The 23,029-nt window shown below is 36.9% G+C and overlaps 1 protein-coding gene across 1 annotated transcript; it reads right to left on the bottom strand.

Moving 5' to 3' along the window:
- Nucleotides 1-383: 383 nt before the first annotated feature.
- On the bottom strand, nt 384-1,424 carry LOC131941123 (FMRFamide receptor-like). The gene has a single exon (XM_059300133.1). The coding sequence runs from the start codon at nt 1,422-1,424 to the stop codon at nt 384-386; it is 1,041 nt and encodes a 346-aa protein (XP_059156116.1).
- Nucleotides 1,425-23,029: the final 21,605 nt, after the last annotated feature.

Genomic DNA, 23,029 nt, shown 5'->3' with positions numbered 1-23,029 from the left:
TAGGAGTATAATGTTTGATCTATTATAGTTGCAGATGCATTAGTGTTGAATGGGCTCTTGGTTACTAGATTAAAAGTTAAATCTAATTATGTTTTGGTTTATACTTAGATTAGTACAAATGGCAAGAGTTATTTTTCGATATAGATAAGACTGTAAAGATGATTGTGTACGGTTCTATGTCAGTATCCTTGTTATTTACAGGCTGTAACCATTCTTAAGTCTGTAAGATATCGCATGCATTGTTATACAATCCTTCTGTTTTCTGAAGGCAACTTACCTATTTCCTGATAGATGATGGTGATTTTAGATGATACACTTAACACTTAAAGCTATTCTAAAGATTTATACTACTTGATTCTAAAACCCTGCATTAAACTAATTCCTTAATGGATTAAAGCACCGTCATGGTTGTTTCTAAACCTACGGAAACGATTATCAAAAACCGATTTGAACTTTGGATTCAACGACACGTAGATGAGAAATCGATTGGAAGCATTTGCTTGAAAGCTAATCTGCAGGATGGTAATACACAGGCGAATTAGTCGGCAAGAGAAACGGTGTATGAGATAAGGGTACATAACCTCGAACACCATAGCAGGGGAAACAACCAAAATTGTTGTGGTGAGGCAGAGAATTAGGAGGATTTTAAAATTTAAAATTTCTTGATTTTCTTCCACATCGTCGTAACAAGTTGTGTTTCTTCTTTTCTTTAAGACGAGTTTAACAACGATCATGACGCTGCAAGTAATCATCACTAAGACGGGTAGGTAAGACAGGCCGACAAGTAAAGACACCTGCATGTAGATGCGGTTTATCAAATCGCTGTTCTTGCAGATATCCCGAGCTGAACTCCTTATATTGAGTGGGAGTATATCCAACGCTGCCAGAACTTGCAGGGGAAGTAGAAACAGAACCATGGCACCGAAGACACCGACCACCATCAGAAACATTCGGAAAGGTTTCATCATTTTGCTGAGTCTTTTCCCTTTCATCACGGCGGCGATGTTAAAAAAAGCAAGGGTCGCTACGATTAACATACTGATAGTTAGAGAAAATTGATTCCATGGGAAGATGGAGTAGGAGCTGTATACAGTAACACCGAGGTTGATCGTTTCGTAAACGTGGAGGACCTGCAAGGCGCTTTGAAAGAGCGAGAAGAACAGATCCGATAAGGCCAGACCGCTAAGAGCCACGGTAGAGGAATCTCTGAACCCGTAGCGAGAGTAGGTCAACAAGATGGCGCCGCTGCCGATAGTTCCTAAGGTGCAGAGGACGGTCATGATGACCCCGTTGAGAAAGAGGTCAACGGCGGTGAACACGTTCACCGGTAGATCGCACGCGGTGTCCACGTGACCGCCATCAAGGTGTTTGGATCCGGTGATGTTGGACATGTTGGCACCACTGAAGATTGGTAAAGATTCCATTGGTAGAATAATGTCTGTGTGAAGTCTGCTACCGCTGTGCTGTAATAAAAACATACAATCACCTCAAGAAGTTCTACTTGAATATATTAGAAACAATCAAAGTAAACTATATTTAAGATAACTAGTAGGTTTTTTTAAATATATATTTCTCGTAGGGGGCGAGGAGCTCTTGAAATTCCACTCGAAAATTTGCCCGGGGAGGGGGGGGGGGAAGGGGATAAAAAATATATTTTCTATATAAACTATTTTTCAGGGAGGACGAGAACGAGGGCGGTGTACGTGCTCCAGTGGGGGTTGGGGTGGGGGTGAGGGAGGAGCAGTCCCTCCCACTTTGAAGTAATGCCTGGGGAAAAAAAAACTAAATGTATGTCTGTCTGAAAAAAATTCCGATCACTTGACTTTTCTCTATTGTTAGCGATCAATGAATAATTTATAAGTCGATGCCAGTAGACATGTAGCCGATGCCTCTATTTCGTGTGATTATTATATATATAGCAAGCTGTTGATTAAATCAAAACTCGTATAAGATGGCACATAAAAAAATAAGCAACCTGACCTGGATAGAGATGTGTGTCTTATTGTTGATCTGAGCTGTAAAGACCGGCTGGGATGTAAAGGTCGATTCTCTAATGAAACGTCAGTTCACTGAAAATACATGAAAACTTTGTTAAACAGATGTTATAATGGTTTATAATAAGTTCAAATCTTTATTTCAGCTTAGATTTAAAGTTTTAGTATGAAGAAACAATGGTTATATCCTACAATGTTCTCACACCTGTTAATGAGTAAGCCTTAATGAGTAATGACTAATAAATAATTTTACAGCGAACGTTGCGGAAAAGTATGGGGCTCACGGTGGATTCTGAAACTCGATGAACCCCCCCCCCCCCCCTCACACACACTCACACACCAAAGACCACCTTTACAATACCATAAGCACAACTTCAAGTCCGATACTACCAATGCAATGACTAAAAGAACATGGTTACCCGTACTATACCAAAAGCAAAGCTTAAAGGACTAAGACTACCAGCAGTAGAGAAATCAATAACTCAATGAGCAAGGCTAACTATATATACCAAAATGTACAACTTCAAGGACCAAGGCTACCAATACAAAATACCAAAGAACAACTTCAAGGACCAAGGCTATCAAAACAAAATACCAACAAACAACTTCAAGGGACAAAGTAAACAGATAAGTAAACAGACCGCATCAACTGATACCAGAAAAGACAGGAGTAAAGACGAGGGCTGCTTTTAGTCGCCTCTTACGACATGCAAGCAGACAGCAGTGGACCCTATTCTTACTGGCCACGTACCAGATCCCCGGGGTCCACACGGGGGTGGGGGTTAGGGTGGGAGTTTCCCTGCACAGTGAAGTCAATATCTTGCTAATCGACGTCAGTTTAGAATAATTAATTTTGTTTATTGTTTGTAAATAAATTACGTGTTTAAACATCTCAAGGCGAATCAGCAAGATTAGTTTAGATAAGGTTTGTTATTATTTGTTATTATTTCCTACGATAAAAGAAGTGTTTTAACAGAATGTAACTTGGCTTGGTTGGTTAGAAATGAAATGAGTTGATTGGTCGTAAAATAACATGACTTGCCGGTCAAAAAGGGACATGCCATGCTCCGTCAGAAAGGGACATAACTTGCTTCGTCAAAAAGGGACATAACTTGCTCCGTCAAATAGGGACATAACTTGCTCCGTCAAAAAGGGGCATAACTTGCTCCGTCAAATAGGGACATAATTTGCTCCGTCAAATAGGGACATAATTTGCTCGGTCAAAAAGTGACCTGACATAACTTGCTCCGTCAAAAAAGGGACAGGACTTCATTATTCAAAAGGACATGACTCGTTTCTATTAAAAAGGGTCTTGACTTGCACCGTCAAAAAGGGACGTAACTTGCTCGGACGGAAAGGGACATAACTTGCCGGTTCAATAATTTAAACTATGTTCTAAAAAAGACGTATACTCACCTGTTGAGGCCAAACAATACAATACCTGTTTTCTTTCCCTGTTTCTGTACGTAGTACCTTGTGGTCTAAAATAAAGCTAAAGTAGCACAATATTAAAATGTAATTGTTTTTTTTTTTATGTTGCTTCAAAAACATTACTCAATACAACGGAAAAATCCGAAATATTGAAATTTTTTTTTAAATAAATAAATAAGTAAATAAATAAATCCCAAGAAAATATGAAACAACTGCCAACTGTCAATACGCAAACTACAGTTAAAAATCCCCAAAAAGTGTATTTTGCAGGCGAGCCTTTTTTCTATATACTTCCGCCACTGCTTCAGGGGTTGCATTTTCCTTTTTTTCTAGTGAAAAAATAAATATAACTTGAGTCAGTAAATAGAATTACACTTTAAAGCTTACAGTTTCACGAACAAAGCTTTTCAATGTTTCACAACAGGGGAAGCTACTACGCTATCACTGGAAAAATATTAACGTTGATAAATTAAACTACTTTAGGTTAAATCTTGTGTTACTTTTATTTTCCAAACGTTTCAAGTAATGGATATATGTATACAGACTGAGATTTATATTCTCATATAAAATTACAAGATTAAATATTTAATTAACCAAGCGTGTAAAAATAATGAGTAAAAAAATCCTCTTTAGACCTAGCTACGCATTGCGCATGTTTCTTGACCTCGGCTTATAAAGAGAAGGTGTGGTCAGCTTTTTGCCCAGCCGCCTTTACTTTCCCTAACATGAGTTATAGATACCCATCAAGCGTGCAAATAGGTTATATCATGTTTAGCTGCTTTATGCTAGTTCACAGTCAACCGCAGTTTAGCGCCTTTGTTAGGCCAAGCGTAACCACAAGCACCGACACTTTACCAGCGTGGCTAACCACAAGCGTAACCACAAGCGTAACCACAAGCCCACTAGGGCTAACATCTGCACAATACAAAGACACGGCGGGCTAGCGTTACGTCACACATGCAGACACGCTATTTAAAGAGAATTTTAAAAAAAAAGGATTAAAAAAAGCGCGATCGTTAGATGATAAAAAAAAAATACGGAATAAAAAATAAAGTCATTGTGGATAAAAGAAATGGCTTTAGAATTAAAAGCGGAATGGCGGGCTATTCACAAAGAAACGAAGCGTCAGGTAATGTAAAGCCTAACAAAGACAGCACGAACACTTCCCGAATTTCGGTGGAAGAAAGTGGGTTGGGAGATTATTCCAATCTCAAACTCATGCATGTAAGGACGGTTTTAGTTGGATTGAAACTGCGGTCCCATCATAAGCAAGACGCATATAAGAACAAACTGAAACACAATGCTGTGTTCTTATAGGCATGGAGGTGTTAGAATTAATAACGTCAGCTTTAGAAGATAGCGATCAGAGGCCGACTACTATATAAATCTGGCTCGTTTTCTTGTGATGGTCATAGTTTCTTATAGAGGCTGCTGATTGTAAAGTGAAGTTTCAATATTTTTCTCAATTTTTGTGGATTACAAGAAGAACTATTGGATTTATTATTCGGAGATCTCTTCTGTTATCATACTAATCAGGTTGGATTACGTAAAGATTTATTGCAAGTGTTGGGTGTTTTTAAACGTTTTATTTTGCTGTGTTTTTAAGAACTGTGGATTACTTTAAAATCAATTGCTAGTGCTGGATATATTTTCAGCATTTTACTTCGTTGTGCTTTATAAACTATAAAATTAAAATTATTATTTTATTATAATGCTACTTTCGTGCAACATAGTGATACTGTTTTTTTTTGTAATACCATTTATTAAGTTATTTCATATAATCTAAATAAAGACCGTATTATAATGCTATTTATAACTATTCGTTTTTCTTAAAAACAAATTGTTCTATTAATTACTTGAGGATTATTGGCTATGATATTTTCTTAAAATGTGCTCTGGATTAAAGGAAGATTATTTGCTACTATTGAATTTTTCAAAGTTTAAGACTAACTTCTTACAGTAGAAAAAGCACTTTTAATATTGATGGATTTTGATGGATGTGTACAATTTGTGTTAAAACATTCAGAATAATTCATTTATTAGTTGTATCTTTGTAAGGTTTACATTTTTTATAGTTTACTGATATTTAACATGTATTATTTACAAGTTAAATATAAAATTCATAATTTATTTTTTAATTATATGGATATATTTTCAGATTAGTTTAGACATTTTTAATCACTTGGAAAAAAATCAATAAGAAAGATAATTCGCGGAAGTGTGTTTTATTTCACAGGATTACATAGGATATCTGACATATATAAAGGTAATTTGTAATACTGTCACTCTTTCACTAAAACATACGTTCATTTATTTTATTTGGATTATATAATGGTGGCAGTGCTTTGACTTATCTACATCAATGTCTTCAGGCAAGCTAACAAGGATATTAACAATATCATACGAGAGTAAGTAGGATAATTAATTACATAGCTTTTTTTAAACTAGAAATCTCCTCACTCATTTATTTATTACATTGATGAGGGTATAAAGTGCTGGCCTAGTTGTTGTGTGTTTCGGTGTGTCTGTGTGTGTGTTAGCCATGGAGTGGGACAATGTGTGTAAATCCCTAAAGTTATAAGTGACTCATGTAGTGTATGTGTGTGTATGTGTGTGTGTGTAAGTCCATGAGATTATAAGGTAGTGTCTGTTTGTATGTGTGTGTTTGAGATTATAAGTGACTATGTGTGTATGTGTGTATGTGTGTGTAAAAGATTGAGATTATAAGAGACAAAAGTAGTGTGTGTGTGTATCTGTAAGTCAGTGCGATTATAAGCGCCAAAGATGGTGTGTGTGTGTGTATCAGGTTAACGCTGTAGTGTTTTTGTCTTACTAAATGTATATGGGCATAACACGGACTTGTGTGTCAGTGTGTATGCGAGTGTTATGTGGGTATATCTTCAGTATGTTTGTGTGTTGGTAAGTTTAGGTGAGTATACACGGTATACTGTGCGTGTTTGCGTTGTCAACGAAAGTGTATGTGTGTGCGTGCATGAGTTCCTTTATGAAATCAGCTCACGAGGCAGGAGGTATGTGTGTGCGTGCATGAAATCAACTCACGAGGCAGGAGGTATGTTACCTAGGTGGATCGATAAAGTTGAACAAAAAGATCGGCGGCGAGGTGACGCTCAGCGGCCTGTATGGGCGGGCTAGTGAGGTATCTATAAGGGTAATAGGGGGGGGGGAGGAGAAGGGTCGCCTATAGACGGGCTATTGAAGTATCTATCAAATAGGGGGGCTGTTGAGGTATCTATCAGAGTAATAGGGGGGCTGTTGAGGTATCTATCAGAGTAATATGGGGGATGTTTAGTTATCTTTTAGAGTAATAGGGGTGCTGTTGAGGTATCTATCAGAGTAATAGGGGGGCTGTTGAGTTATCTATCAGAGTAATAGGGGGGGGCTGTTGAGGTATCTATCAGAGTAATGGGGGGATGGGGGGCTGTTGAGGTATCTATCAGAGTAATAGGGGGGCTGTTGAGGTATCTATCAGGGTAATAGGCGGGCTGTTGAGGTATCTATCAGAATAATAGGGGGGGGGCTGTTGAGGTATATATCAGAGTAATAGGGGGGCTGTTGAGGTATCTATCAGAGTAATATGGGGGGCTGTAGAGGTATCTATCAGAGTAATATGGGGGATGTTTAGTTATCTTTAAGAGTAATAGGGGTGCTGTTGAGGTATCTATCAGAGTAATAGGGGGGCTGTTGAGTTATCTATCAGAGTAATAGGGGGGGGGGCTGTTGAGGTATCTATCAGAGTAATGGGGGGATGGGGGGCTGTTGAGGTATCTATCAGAGTAATAGGGGGGGCTGTTGAGGTATCTATCAGAGTAATATGGGGGATGTTTAGTTATCTTTTAGAGTAATAGGGGTGCTGTTGAGGTATCTATCAGAGTAATAGGGGGGCTGTTGAGGTATCTATCAGAGTAATAGAGGGGGGGGGGAAGGGGTCGCCTATAGACGAGCTACTGATGTATCTATCAGAGTAATAGGGGGGAGAGGGGTCGCCTATAGGCGGGCTACTGAAGTATCTATCAGGGTAATAGGGGGAGGGGGAGAAGAGAGGTCGTCTGTAGACGGGTACTGAAGTATCTATCAGAGTAATAGCGGGGAGAGGGGTCGCCTATAGGCGGGCTACTGAAGTATCTATCAGGGTAATAGGGGGGAGAGGGGTCGCCTATAGACGGGCTACTGAAGTATCTATCAGAGTAATAGGGGGGAGAGGGGTCGCCTATAGACGGGCTATTGAAGTATCTATCAGAGTAATAGGGGGGAGAGGGGTCGCCTATAGACGGGCTATTGAAGTATCTATCAGAGTAATAGGGGGAGAGGGGTCGCCTATAGACGGGCTATTGAAGTATCTATCAGAGTAATAGCGGGGAGAGGGGTCGCCTATAGACGGGCTATTGAAGTATCTATCAGAGTAATAGGGGGGAGAGGGGTCGCCTATAGACGGGCTATTGAAGTATCTATCAGAGTAATAGGGGGAGAGGGGTCGCCTATAGACGGGCTACTGAAGTATCTATCAGAGTAATAGCGGGGAGAGGGGTCGCCTAAAGACGGGCTACTGAAGTATCTGTCAGAGTAATAGGGGGAGAGGGGTCGCCTATAGACGGGCTACTGAAGTATCTATCAGAGTAATAGCGGGGAGAGGGGTCGCCTAAAGACGGGCTACTGAAGTATCTGTCAGAGTAATAGGGGGTGGGGAAGAGGGGTCGCCTAAAGACGGGCTACTGAAGTATCTGTCAGAGTAATAGGGGGAGAGGGGTCGCCTATAGACGGGCTACTGAAGTATCTATCAGAGTAATAGCGGGGAGAGGGGTCGCCTAAAGACGGGCTACTGAAGTATCTGTCAGAGTAATAGGGGGTGGGGAAGAGGGGTCGCCTATAGACGGGCTACTGAAGTATCTATCAGAGTAATAGGGGGGAGAGGGGTCGCCTAAAGACGGGCTACTGAAGTATCTGTCAGAGTAATAGGGGGTGGGGAAGAGGGGTCGCCTATAGACGGGCTACTGAAGTATCTAGCAGAGTAATAGGGGGAGAGGGGTCGCCTATAGACGAGCTACTGAAGTATCTGTCAGAGTAAAAGTGGGCGGGGGTTATAGGCGACCCGTGATTGTGAGGGAGAGTGAGGGGGCGAAATTTATACAAACAACATTCCCTCATTTTAAATATGTAAAATTAGGCACGATTATATAACAAACACCCCACCCCCCATTTATTTATGTAAAAGTAGGCAGTAATTTTTCTCCGGGTGGGGGGGGGGGGGCGTTTGATATTTTCGGGTGGTGAGGGCGAAAAGCATTTTACGGGGTGGGGGCTGGGGGTGGCGACACTGGTCAAATTATATGTTTTCCATATAAATCGATTTCGTTGGGATAGATGGAGGGGCTTATACTTTCTTCAGGGGTGTGGGGGTGGGGAGAGAAACTCTGTCCACTATCCCCGCTCTTCCCTAAGATAATACATCGATGTAGAAGGAAATCTCCTGTTTTAAATCGCAAGGTTGCCCGTATATGAGCATTGCAAATAGGTAGTGCCTCAGTCTACTCAGCAATGATGGGTACCTGGCAGTAGTCAGGGAGGTACAAGAAAAGAGAGGGTGGATGTGTTATGTTCACATACATACACAATTAAACTCACATTTGTAGACAGTTTCTCTCTTTATCCATATTTTCTCGCTCTTTTTTTCTGTTAGGATAATACACAACAAAGTATTGGTTTATATCCTTACATGTTTTAGGCTGTAGCCCTTTCCCCTCGCCTCGAATGTGTGTCTGCTCACCCTTAACGCATATAGAATTATATATATATATATATATATATATATATATATATATATATATATATATATATATATATATATATATATATATATATATATATATATATAACGCCTATACAAATACACATATATGCATTTGTGTGTAGATGTATACGTACACAAATACACACACACACACACACATATATATATATATATATATATATATATATATATATATATATATATATATATATATATATATATATATATATATATATATATATATATATATATATATATATGAATTCACTTCCTTTGCCTTATATGTATGTATATGAACACATACACATTATATATTATGTATATATATATATATATATATATATATATATATATATATATATATATATATATATAGAGAGAGAGAGAGAGAGAGAGAGAGAGAGAGAGAGAGAGAGAGAGAGAGATGTGGATCAGGGGTCGTGGGGGTGTTTTTACCCATCAAAGCTGGGTGGACTCAAGGAGGTTCCACTGACTTGATCCCTGATTCGAACCCAAGGCTTTCTAGTTAGAAGCCTGGTCTGAGTTAAAAGACCATCAACAATAAAAACAAGGACTTGCTTGTTTGAAACCCTCACTCACAGAAAATTAATAATACATTATGGTGTAAGTTTAATGATAGTGATTCGACATTGAGAAAGAGAAGTGAAAATTGTTTTTTTTTTTCCTATGGATTATTAGAATTATTACAGATACATTCATATTTTATTTGATTAAAACAGAATGAACATGCTCCTTTTTATTTTTCCACCTGTAAATTATATAAGAAAATGTATTCTTTATTAATAATGTATTTTTAAATGGTACTGTTAATTTTATAAATCTTACCCATTCTACCTTTAATTGTTAACTTGCAACTGCATTAAGATAATTTAAAATCTAATAAACATTAATTTTACCAGTATAACAAGCCTCCAAGTTGTTCATTGAATGTTCATGTTCGTTTACTTGCCCATAGGATATAACCTAGTCATTTTCTATGTGGGTTAATTTGGAAAGGCGCGTTTGTCTTATTTAAAAAAAAAAGTAATAATATAGTTGTTTATATGAAGATCTCTATTTTATTGTTTCTTTCTGGATTGGTGTGGGGGGGGGGGGGGTGGATCTTCTAATTGTCTTTAGTAAATATTTACTTTAACCTGTGTCTGCCCTACCCTGGCTATTTTAATTGACCCTCACATGGAGAAAAAGATGTCTAAAGAAACCCTACCCGATTCTATTATATTTAAAAATGTAAGTATTAAAAAACAATAAAAAAAAAACATTTATATTACATAATCGCTCATAACGTTCATTCCCTTTACTATTATATAAGTATATATACGAGAAAGTTTAGGGAAGACTATATCGTTTTATTTTTTTTTAAATTCCATATTTGTGTTTGTTTTTTTTTCTTAATTTTTGTTTTGTTTTGTTTGCTAGCCAATATGTACATTTTTAATAATGCAATCTCTAAGTTTCCTTATTAAATAAAGCACCATGAGAACTCTAAGTCCATGTAAAAAAATAGCAAATCTTATATCAAGATTATTATTCATAATAATAGGCTGATTAATTTTATAACCACCAAACCACACATTAAAAAGAAAATCTTAATGTCTTACGTGGGTCATACAGACCATTTTACCCCCACCCCCTACTACACAAACAGCCAATTTAGAAAAATACGATACTTTAAACATCGTATTTATTTATTTAAAGAATGTATTTTTCGTAGTACTACATGTACAGAGTGTACATGTCTCAGTGCTACTCGGTGTTTCATTGCGTTCTCATTCGTGGCGGAGCTGAAGTGCACACCCCATTGAAGAAATAAAGAAGAAAAAAAATTTAATCTTAAATATGTTATTTAACCATTCTAAAACTTGCTATCCAGCCACCTTCTTATTTTTAAATAGCCCCTCCCCTTCTCTCCCCTTTTAGCATATTATCTATATTTAGTCCTGCCCCGCCACTCTCAAAACGGTATAATTATACAACAACTCTAAAAATAACTTTCTTTATGTGTTTATATCTTCAGTCTTTCTAAAAATAGTTAAGAAATATTTCTAACCACACTATACATCTAACTCGTCCATTTCAACACATGTTTTTCTGTTATTTTCCCGTACTACTTTTTGTTGAGAGTAACGCGGATTGTTACCTTAAATCAAGCAACAAGCGTCATCTTGATCACCGTATCACCGCTAGCGAGCGAGACATGCGCGCATTTATTTTTGAAATCGATCGGTAATGCAGACAGCCGGACACGCCATTGGTTGGTTGCTAGTCTCAACTGGTTGCTCACACCAAATATAACAGGCGCTCACTCCGCTGAACCATTCACAGGAGGATACTGCTCTTTCTTTTCTGCGTGATTTTTTGGATTACTTACTTTTGATTACTTACTTTTGATAACTCAACTACCACCGACTTCTATCATCGAAATGGCCGCCTTATTCCTTAGGTAAGTTGTTGTTTTTACTTTATTTTATTTTAATAAGAGAGTAAATATTAGGAAAGTGTGTAGGTATATTTATTTAAGATTTTAAAAAAAAATTAGATATGCGCGAAAAATCACTTTAAACTGCGCTCAGAAGAGACAGTGTGAGCTTTCGTATATACATTGCGATAAAAAAAAAGTAGAGTTTAATTGTTTGTGAGTCTAAGTCATATAAAGTACATACTTTGTTCACTTTAGCCTGTCTACTTTCAGTAACAAATTTTTATAGTGTTCTCTTTTGTGAAATTTTGTTCTCTTCCTTTTTTTTTTTTTTTTTTTTTTTTTTTTTTTGTTTTGCCCAAGCCCGTGATTGCGTTTTGTTTTTTTTGTTTTTTTTCTTTCCTTTCCTAATTTGATATTACTTTTTAAAAAGTTAGATTAATTTGGGCATTTTACCAACTAGGATATTTAATATATTACAAGTACGCCAGTTATATTAGTTAATATTTTAAAAAATATTTGTAAACTACTTTTAAAAAAAAAATGCAACGGGTTGTAATAATAGAGTGATCAATAAATTACACAACACGGTGATTGAGAATCGAAACGCCAGCAACCCCCAACCGCACACCAAACCACAGCGCGTGCGACGGAGCTCATTATTTCTAGAGCTTACACACGACGGCCGTTCAAACAGAGCTGAAACCACCCGCACCAACCACCCGCACCAAACCACACGTGCCGCCGTCATGCTTGACTAACCCGCGTCAAAACTTCTCTCCCTTGAAGGAGTATTGTTGAAACCTTTTCAATCTTTGACGTAACGACTCGATTGTGTATTAAACACGCCCATTTCGGCTAGCAAACAAATTGAAATAAAAACACAAATAAGGCTTATTTAGAAAAAAAAAGCGGGAGTGATCTCTAAATAATATCTGTATATAATGGTAAAGGGAAATAATCGTGATATAGAAATATTTTTTTTTAATACTTAATTTCGTTTTCAAATAGAATATACAAAAAGAAGTTAAGGGATTAAAATAAACGGTCGCCATCCGCATCATATTTCACTAATAGACTTAACATTTGAAGGGACCTTTACCTTCAACAGTAATCTGATGCTTATTTTTCCGATCGCACCAATTGTGGGTAACCGGCTGTATAATTACATCGACGGGGTCCGTACCAGCCATGCGCGTTACGAGGTGTAAGATCAATGTAAGATCAATTCCTATTGATGAACTTTAGGGTCGTCTGGTGATAGCTTACTTAATACGTGCAGTAGTAATTCATAACTGTATTCAGTGGATTTTCTATATTACTATTTAATGATTAATATTGTTATCATGATTGTATTTTAAACATTTTTTTTATTTTTTTTTATCAGTTTTTATTAATTTTATGATTATTATCATTATTTCTTTAATGTATATGTTTATATTTATCTGTATCGATAATTACGAATAATAATAACAATAATAATAACATTATGTGAAAAAACAGAACAATTAAAAAGTAAACTTAAGTATATTTATACAAAAAAAAATTAAAAATTTACTTACCGATACAATATTGGATCAAATCCTGAAATTAACCTCACTGCATAGAGCTGGTCCCAACACACAACACTTGACACGTCCAGAGAAACAGTAAAACACTGCTTCACCTGCCCTAGCGACTAAACTCCCCGGCAGTGGGCAGTGGCGTAGAGAGGTCGGGTGTCACCCGGTGCGGCACTTAATGGTGTCACCCCCCAGAGGCTTATTTTCTATTTGCACCTCCCTCAAACTTTCGATTTGCACCCCCCCCCCCCTCCCCCCCCCCTCAAACTTTCGATTTGCACCTCTTAAAAGACTATTTCACACTCGAATTAATCACTTAAATAAGTTGAATTATCATTTTTTACTATATATTTTACTATTTTTTGCCTTGGTGTCACCCTCCCCCGAAATGGTGTCACCCGGTGCGGACCGCACCCCCCGACCCCCCCCCCCCCCCCACGCTACGCCTATGCAGTGGGGATATTTACTAAAGACTTACCTGATTAGCCTTCTGTACCGTTACGTGAAGCTCTCCTGCTCGACTATATAATGTTTTTTTTTATTGTATGTATTCGTCCATAACACTGAGCCATGTGAAGGATAAACGCTGCGTTTAGAAATGAACTCAACCCCCTCCCCCTTCTCCCCCCCCCCCCGCCCTTCTACCGCATCAGTGACGAAAACTCTCACACGCCACTGAGTTACAGTGTAGGCAGAGGCGTCGCGAGTGAGGGGGGCGGGGCTGCTGACAGCACCAGGTGACACCATTTAGGGGGTGACACCAAGGCAAAAAATAGCAAAATATATAGAGAAAAACTTGAGGGAGGGCGGTGCAAATCAAAAGTTTAATGGGGGTGTGCAAATCGAAAATTTGAAAGTTTGTTCCCGGGAAGGGTCGCTACGCCTCTGGGGGTGACACCATTAAGTGCCTCACCGGGTGACACCCCACCTCACTAAGCTACTGAGTGTAGGCCTACATGCCCATATGCGCATATGTCAGCCAATGTTCTTTGCAAGACCGAGACAGAAACTGCTTACAAAAATATATTCTTATCTTACGCTCTATAAATTGTACCAAACGTATTACTTTTCACAAATGACTTACCTCGGTTGTTTCGCTTTCTTTCTCTTCCACATATTGTTTGTGAAATGAAGATCAGTGCAAGATGTGATTGCCAGGCAAACGGACACGCTGAGGGAGAGGGTGCTCAACCTCCTACCCTATCCGGTGCGTAGGTCACCCACTCGGGATTTTCTGAGGGGTGTCCGAAGGATGGCGAGGCTCTTGAAGCTAAGGATAAGGCGGCTAAAAAGGCGCATCAGTAGAGAACTGGGGATAGAAAGGAGGCAGGGAGGGATAGATGAGTTTGTTGAAGAGTTGCAGGACTTTGTTGATTCGATCATCAACTAATTTTTTTTTTTTTTTTTTTTTTTTTTTTTTTTAAGTTTGCGATCGTTTCAACATTTCCTTTCTATCACCTCAGGGATATTTTTTTTAATAATTTAAATATAATTTTATAACTTAACTTAAATCAAACTATAAATATGTTAAAAGAAAAACGATTGTTTAGGTTTAGTCCTGTAAATTCTTCACAATAATTCAGCACCATAATTTCCATAAATAGTTTTACTTCTATGCATTAAAACTCTATCTGTAAATTTGTTAAACATCTGAAACATACTCATGTTTTGTTTTGTTTTTTGTATTGCTTTACATGCATTTTCTACTTTTTTAATGTGTATACACACACGTTTTTAAAAGATTTTTGTAATGCAATGAGAACATGCTTCCTATTGCTGTTTTTATGCAAATGCTTTTTAAGGTTTCATCATTCATCGAGTTTTAAATTAATTGGAGTGTACATGTTTTGCGAAATCTAGGAATGGATAACTGTTGTCAAATAGACAGGCAACAAATACGAGAGGATAACACCCAACCAACACAAATGGACATCATGCAAACGTTACAAATGGACAATATGCAACCAACGAAACCGGACTGCATGCAAACAATACAAATGGACAATATGCAACCAACGAAACCGGACATCATGCAAACGATACAAATGGACACCATCCAAACGATAGAAATGGACACCATACAAACAATACAAATGGGCAACACGCAACAAACACTAACGGACAATACGCCCATAGGTCCAACCATCACAGTCACGGACGAGCATTCAAATCTCGTCTCGCAGGACTCCGTCTTCTCGTTCGAAAACCTGAAATCAATTTTGGACGAGAACAAGGAGCCTCTGCCTAGACCACCCAGGGGAGGCAGTGAATCCGCACCGCCCAGACAGGATCCAAGGTTCCTAACTGTGAGCGGTTTGCGTACCAGGAGGTCTACACCAAGAGCTCAGGTCAGGGTTGTCTACTACGTACCGTATCAGTACGCTTTAAGGCGTCAGGTACGCACTAGGAATGATAGACGGAGCAACAGCTGTGATAGGTGAATCTTCTTATCATTCCTCACGATAAAATAGAGCATTGTAAAAACAGCGTTTCATGTGAATTTAAAGATCCCACCATTATTGTATAACTTTATTTGAACATCTTTAAAATTTAAATATTTTTGTGTTAATTTTTTTTTAAATATACCTCAAAGGAATGTGTTATCAAAATACGCCTACTTAATCGGTGTGTCTAAACCATAATTGATGGGTCTAGCCTTAGGTTATTTTTTTTTTAATTTACATTAGGATATTAAGAAATTATCAATTTTCATGACAAATAGAAAATGACTAAAATAAAAATTATCAATAAATTACCATTAAAATATTAATTAAGCAAAACAGCTTTTAACTTTCATTAATCCCCTTTGTCCTCAAAACCCACCCCCCCCCCCCCCCTTTTTTTTTTTAAGCCTAAACCTAGATCCGCTTATGTTTAAAACATAACACGTATGAAAAATTGTATAGACTATCATCACCCAATTTATCATCTAAATTATCACTGCCTATCTTGATCAGTGCCTTTGTCACCTTATAGGCTTAAGTATTAAAAATTCAGTGATACGGGTTGTTATTATTAAAATTAATTATTAAATGTCTACCTTTCATTGTACAAATTGTTTTTTTTTTTGTAATTTTCAAAATTGTATAGTTATTGAAATATACAATATATACTTTGGTGTATAGACATTGAAATATAAAATATGAAATTTGAATTGTTTGATATAGGCCTACTTAAAATATGATGGCTGTTAATACAACTGTTCAAAATGAAATTGAGATGATGAATGGAGATAAAGCCCTGTGATGCCACTGAGTTATGTGTGCGAACGTCCGCAAAAATCTGATGTATTTTGTATGCGAATGAAGCCTTATGGTGCCCACAGTCCAGTTTTGGGGAAATATTTGATTCCATTAATCGTGTGCTGATTGGGAGATTAAATATCCATGTTGAAATAGAGATCTTTGTGCATTATAATATTTGCTTTGATGGATAATTCAAAATATATGGATACATTTGCAGAATGTTGAAATAGAGATATCTGTGTATTAATATCTTTGCTTTGATGGATAATTCAAAATATATGGATACATTTGCGGAATGTTGAAATAGAGATATCTGTGTATTAATATCTTTGCTTTGATGGATAATTCAAAATATATGGATAAATTTGCGGAATGTTGAAATTAAGATCTCTGTGTATTAATATCTTTGCTTTCATGGATAATTTAATAGACATTTTGATACGTTTGAGGAATGTTGAAATCGAAAGATATGTACATTAGCATATACATATTTGTTTTGGTGAATATTTAAATTTACATTTTAACACTTTTGGGGAATGTTGAATTAGAAATGCATGAACATTATCATACTTGTTTCGATAGATAATCTAACCCGAATTGTGTCCTTTGTGGGGAATGATGACGGTCTATGGGGTGAGTGAAGTAGAGTTCACCTGTTTCTGTTACCTCGGCATATGAAGGGATAGTGCGGTCAGCACCATACCCAGCCGCATTTACATAACCTAACGTGAATTAGGTACCCATCAGAATTGGGTGGACTCGAACTCGAGACTTACAGGTTAGCAGTCCAGCTCTCTACCCCTAGATCATTCCGTCCCTAAAGATATATACATTCACATAGTTTGTTTTGATATATATTTTTACTAAAATTTTGTGTCTTTTGGGCTATGTTTAAAAATGTGATTAGGTTTTTATGTTGTTTTTTTTATAAACTTACCCAGTGGCTGAACTGGCTTTGTGATTTTGAATTTAATTTAAATGTGCCTCCATTTTATTATATTAATCTATTACCGTGTTTAAAAATTTTAATTACCCCCCCCTGGTGATGGGATTGTATTTACATGTTGCTTATTAACTTTTTTTACTTCACATTTTTATATAACTTCTTAATGTGTATAGATTTAGGAATTATTGCTCAATGCTTGAATAAATATGCAACTATTTGATGTATAATGTTCTGTAAAAAAATTATACTTGTTCAAGTTCATATTTGATAAGCATTATTCAAAGGAAATTGTGATTCGTTTTCCTGTGTTTTTTGATAAACGTTTTACTAGCTGTTTTTTTATAATCTTTCAACTTCGTCTTCATTCCAGTATTGATGTGTTGGAATTTTTAAATATATTTATGTTTTGTGTAGCATTGCTTTCAGATTTTTTAATTTTTAAAAATGTTATGGAATTTAGAAAACTTTGATCAACATGTTAGAGTCAAAACATCACCAAACTTTAGTGCCAAAAACAAATGTCAAGACATTATAATAGAAACGCTAACGCTTATTACCTAGAGTGTTGAATATTTAGAAAAACAAAAGTCAATTTGTCATTTTGATCTAGCAAGTCTATATGTGTTCAAATATGTTGCTTGTAAAATTTTACATCGTAAAAAGTGAGTTTCAAAAATAAAAGTTTACATTTGCTAATATTGATTGGTGTTGCGTTTATCTGAAAAAAAATGTTTGTGTGTATTTTTTGTATTGGTGTTTAAGCTTGTGTATGTGAACATCTACGTATCTATTTATGTGTGTATGTGTGTGTGTCTGTGAATGCTTTTCATATGTCAGGCAGAAAATACTGACATATAAAAAATAACCTTTGAGACCCCCCAAAGTGCAAATGGAATTAGAGTTCATCTTAAGCTCGGCACATAAAGAAGTTATGTAGCTAGCCTTACGCCTAACTCAGACTTTCTGTGCCCCAATAACAACCAGGTATCCAATATTGCTGAGTATAATCAGTGATGTACTAAAACACATATCTGCTGAACAGAACTCGACAAACTTAGTTTGTCATTGTGTACTAAAACACATATCTACTGAACAGAACTCGATAAACTTTGTCATTGTGTACTAAAACACATACAAGCTGAACAGAACTCGATAAACTTGACTATACCTCCCCAGGGAAATAACTTCACCCAATGCAAAAAGCATGACATTAAAATCAATAATGTGAAAATTAAAATCCAGGGCATTTAGCAAAATATATTCAGCGTCATAAAAAATGACTATTGTCACATCACTATACATAATTAATCTGACCATTCATTTAAAATTGGGCTATTCGTTTATGGTTGGGCAATACCTACTTACATTTAAATATATAACAGGGGCTGCGTGACCTAGCGGTAGAGAGCTAGACTGCTAACCCTAAAGTCTCGAGTTCAAACCCGGGTTCAAATCAATACAATGCTCTTAGTCCACCCAGCTCTGATGGGTACCTAATTCACGTTAGCGAAACAAAGGTGGCAAGGCATATTGCTGACCACATTATCCCCTTATATGCTGAGGTCATTTAAATGGGTTGAATTCTACTTCATCTGCCCCATGTGTCCTGGGCACAACCGAGATAAGATGATGAAGTATTTAAAATGTGATGAAAGGAGGTATTTGATCCAAGCGTTCTAAATAAAAAGTAAATAATTGTACAGCATTGTATAATTGTTGCATTAATATATTGTTGATTATCACTTCATTAAGAGTTAGTAATACTCAAATTAAACTTTAGCAGGTTTGCATGGGGAAAATTGATGTGATTATGAATCAGTCAAACACAATAGAGTGTACGGGCGCTCGCTGAGTTCAGTTCCCGAGTGTTGATGAGTCCACTCAGCTCTTATGAGTACCTGATTAGCTTTGTGGAATGTAAAGGCGGATGGTACTAGTGCTGACTACACTATCGTTTCATACTCTAAGTTCACGGTAACAGGTGTACTCTACTTTATCTACCATTCAAAAGGCTAATTGTATACATTAGGGGTACAACATATTTACGAAACTAATGCGTAGGAATTTTCAATGAAAAATATAACCGAAAAAAATAATGAAATAATACACTATGCTGTAATCGATATTCAAAAGAAAATTCTAAAAAAACTAAAACACAACTACTAACTTGATTTAAAGAAAATTAAATTCAAATGCTAAGACAGAATTACTAATTGCATTTTAAAAACAAATTAAATCTAAAAACTAAAACAAATGTACTAATTGGATTTTATAAAGAAATAAATATAAAAACTAAACCTAAACAAAAAAAATGATTTTTTTTTAAAAGTAATAAAAAAAGTAAAAACAAAATAAACCTACACTACGAATTTAAATTAAAAAAAAATTAAGTCTAAAAAACTAAAACAAAATCTACCTGAAAGGTTGATTTGGCAGAAGTTGAATGAAGAAAAAAGGAAACTTCATTTGGTGATATTCCCATCAATGGGACAAAGCGAGTGATATAAACGTTATGGTTAGGGTTAGGGTTAGGGTTAGGGTTAGGGTTAGGGTTAGGGTTAGGGTTAGGGTTAGGGTTAGGGTTAGGGTTAGGGTTAGAGTTAGGGTTAGGGTTAGGGTTTGGGTTAGGGTTAGTGTTAGGGTTAGGGTTAGGGTTAGGGTTAGGGTTAGGGTTAGGGTTAGGGTTAGGGTTAGGGTTAGTGTTAGTGTTAGGGTTAGGATTAGGGTTAGAGTTAGGGTTTGGGTTAGGGTTAGGGTTAGGGTTAGGGTTAGGTTAAAGGAAGGTACTCAGTAGAGAGATTTATCGATCTACTGAGTACAGTCAGGAAATGGGTTGCACCTGTTTAAAAAAATGTAAACATTAACAGCTCATTAATATGGTAAATGCAGAAGTTATAACATCAGAATGAAATGATTTCTATAAAAAAACCTATATCTAAAGGTAAAAATGTATATATATATATATATATATATATATATATATATATATATATATATATATATATATATATATATATATATGTATGTATATGTATATATATATTTTTATATATTTATATATCTATATAATGTGTGTGTATCTAGGTCTTAACAAACATAGTTTCTTTATTTAAATGTATTAAATGATGAGTATTTTTAACAATACAATTATTGTATCTTCTTTTAGTGTGTTTAGTGGCGTAGCTAGGTTAGACGAAATGTGTTCATAGTTGATGCAAAATTAATGACCAGCACATTTTCATTTAAAGTAAGTTAAAGCTTTAAATATATGTAAGTGTACATAATTTTACACCAGAATGATTGTAAAAAACATAGGCCTACCTGTTGAGGTGTGCCGGAAAATTTGTGATCAAGAGGCGAGAAGGATAATTTTAATATCATGAAGCAGTAATCAAATGCTGAACTTGGGTCTATGATTCATTAAGACAGGGGACAATAACTTGTTACAACAAGACTTGACGCGGTTATGTTCATTAGGTAGTCCGTGTGACGATTAACAGGATTAGGCAAAGTATGCAGCGTAATTGTAGCTCCGAGCTGGAGACCAAGGAATGTTTAGTACAAGATGAGATTGTCAGGCAAACGGACTCGCTGAGGGAGAGGGTACTCAACCTCCTTCCCCATCCGGTGCGTAGGTCACTCACTCGGGATTTTCTAAGGTATGTCCGAAGGATGGCGAGGCTCTTAAAGCTGAGGATAAGGCAGGCGGCTAATAAGTCGCATCTATAGAGAACTGGGGATACAAAGGGGGCAGGGAGGGATAAATGAGTTTGTTGAAGAGTTTCAGGAATTTGTTGATTCGATCGTCAACTATTTTGTCTGTTCATATCTTTGGAAAAAAATTGCTTTATAGCTGGTGCTTATAGCACCTTTATGTGAGATATTTCTGGAACTTGTCCAGTACAAGGAGATGTGTGATAGGAACTGGTTCCAACGATGGTTATATCGTGTCCAGCTGGTAATCAAAGTGATGATTGACAGGATAACGCAAATAATACGTCGTATCTGTAGCTTCGTGCTAGAATTAGAGTCCAAGGAATACAGGAATATTTTGTACAAGATGAGATTGCCAGGCAAACGGACTCGCTGAGGGAGAGGGTGCTCAACCTGCTACCCCATCCGGTGCGTAGGTCACCCACTCGGGATTTTCTGTGGCGTGTCCGAAGGATGGCGAGGCTCTTGAAGGGGGGGGCATGGAGGGATATATGAGTTTGTTGAAGAGTTGCAGGACGTTGTTGATTCGATCGTCAACTAATGTCTTTTTTATTTTGTAGGGGCGTAATAAACACTATATATGCCCTGTGTGAAGATCTGGTGTCTAGGCGTAAAATGGTAGTAGTAGATATATTGAGAAATATATAAAGAGATTCAGGAGTATCTTAAAACGATATTCAAGCAAATATTTCTGGATCTTGTCTAGTAGAGAAGGTGTTTGAAATGATTCGGTTGAATTTATTAAAGGATCGTGTCCACTGGTTGGTCCGTGTGATGAGAGACAGGATAAGGCGAATAATGCGTCGTATCTGTAGCTTCATGCTGGACACTATGGACGTTATGACTTATGTTTCTAGAATGGGTGAGAGAATTGGTTCAATTCTGTAGCTCAAGATTCCAAGAAATACAGGAATATTTTGTACAAGATGAGATTGTCAAACAGACGGATTCTCTGAGGGAGAGGGTGCTCAACCTGCTACCCCATCCGGTGCGTAGGTCACCCACTCGGGACTTTCTGAGGCGTGTCCGAAGGATGGCAAGGCTCTTGAAGGAGAGGATAAGGCGGCTAATCATTCGCATCTGGAATAATATATTAGACGCTTCAGATGCGCTGTGTGCAGAACTGGGTATAGTTAGGTGGCAGTGGGGATATGGCGAGAGTTTTATGAAGAGGTTCAGGAGTTGGTTGATTCAATATGCAACTAATATTTTTGTTGGGGTTTTTTTTTTTTTTAGTTTGCGATCGTTTCACCATTTCCTGACTATCACCTCAGGAATGTATTCTTTAAATAATTTAAATATAATTTTATAATTTAACTTAAATCAAACTATAAATATGTTAAAAGAAAAAAAGTTTCTTTTTTGGTTTAGTCCAGTGAATTCTTCACAATAATTCAGCACCATAATTTCCATAAAGAGGTTCAGGAATTTGTTGATTCGATCTTCAACTAATGTCTTTTTTGTTGTGTAAGGGCGTAATAAACGCTATAGATGCCATGCGTGAAGAATTGGAGTCAAGACGGTAAATGACAGTAGTATATATATTGAGAAATATACATCAAGAGGTTCAGGAGCATCTTGAAACGATTTTTAAAGAATTTATTTATTCACGTCATGGTTACAAAAGTTTTTTATAACTGGCGCTTATGGCACCTTCATGTGAGATATTTCTGGATCTTGTCCAGTACAAGGAGATGTGTGATAGGAACTGGTTCCAACGATGGTTATATCGTGTCCAGCTGGTAACCAAGGTGATGATTGACAGGATAACGCAAATCTTACGTCGTATCTGTAGCTTCGTGCTAGAATAAGAGTCCAAGAAATTCAGGAATATTTTGTACAAGATGAGATTGCCAGGCAAACGGACTCGCTGAGGGAGTGGGTGCTCAAC

The sequence above is a fragment of the Physella acuta genome, unplaced genomic scaffold, assembly GCF_028476545.2.
Source record: "Physella acuta isolate Inbredline_101_S28 unplaced genomic scaffold, ASM2847654v3 ptg000347l, whole genome shotgun sequence".
Lineage (NCBI taxonomy): Eukaryota > Metazoa > Mollusca > Gastropoda > Physidae > Physella > Physella acuta.
Note: the sequence above shows the minus strand (reverse complement) of the source record. Positions and strands in the feature narration are given on the sequence as shown.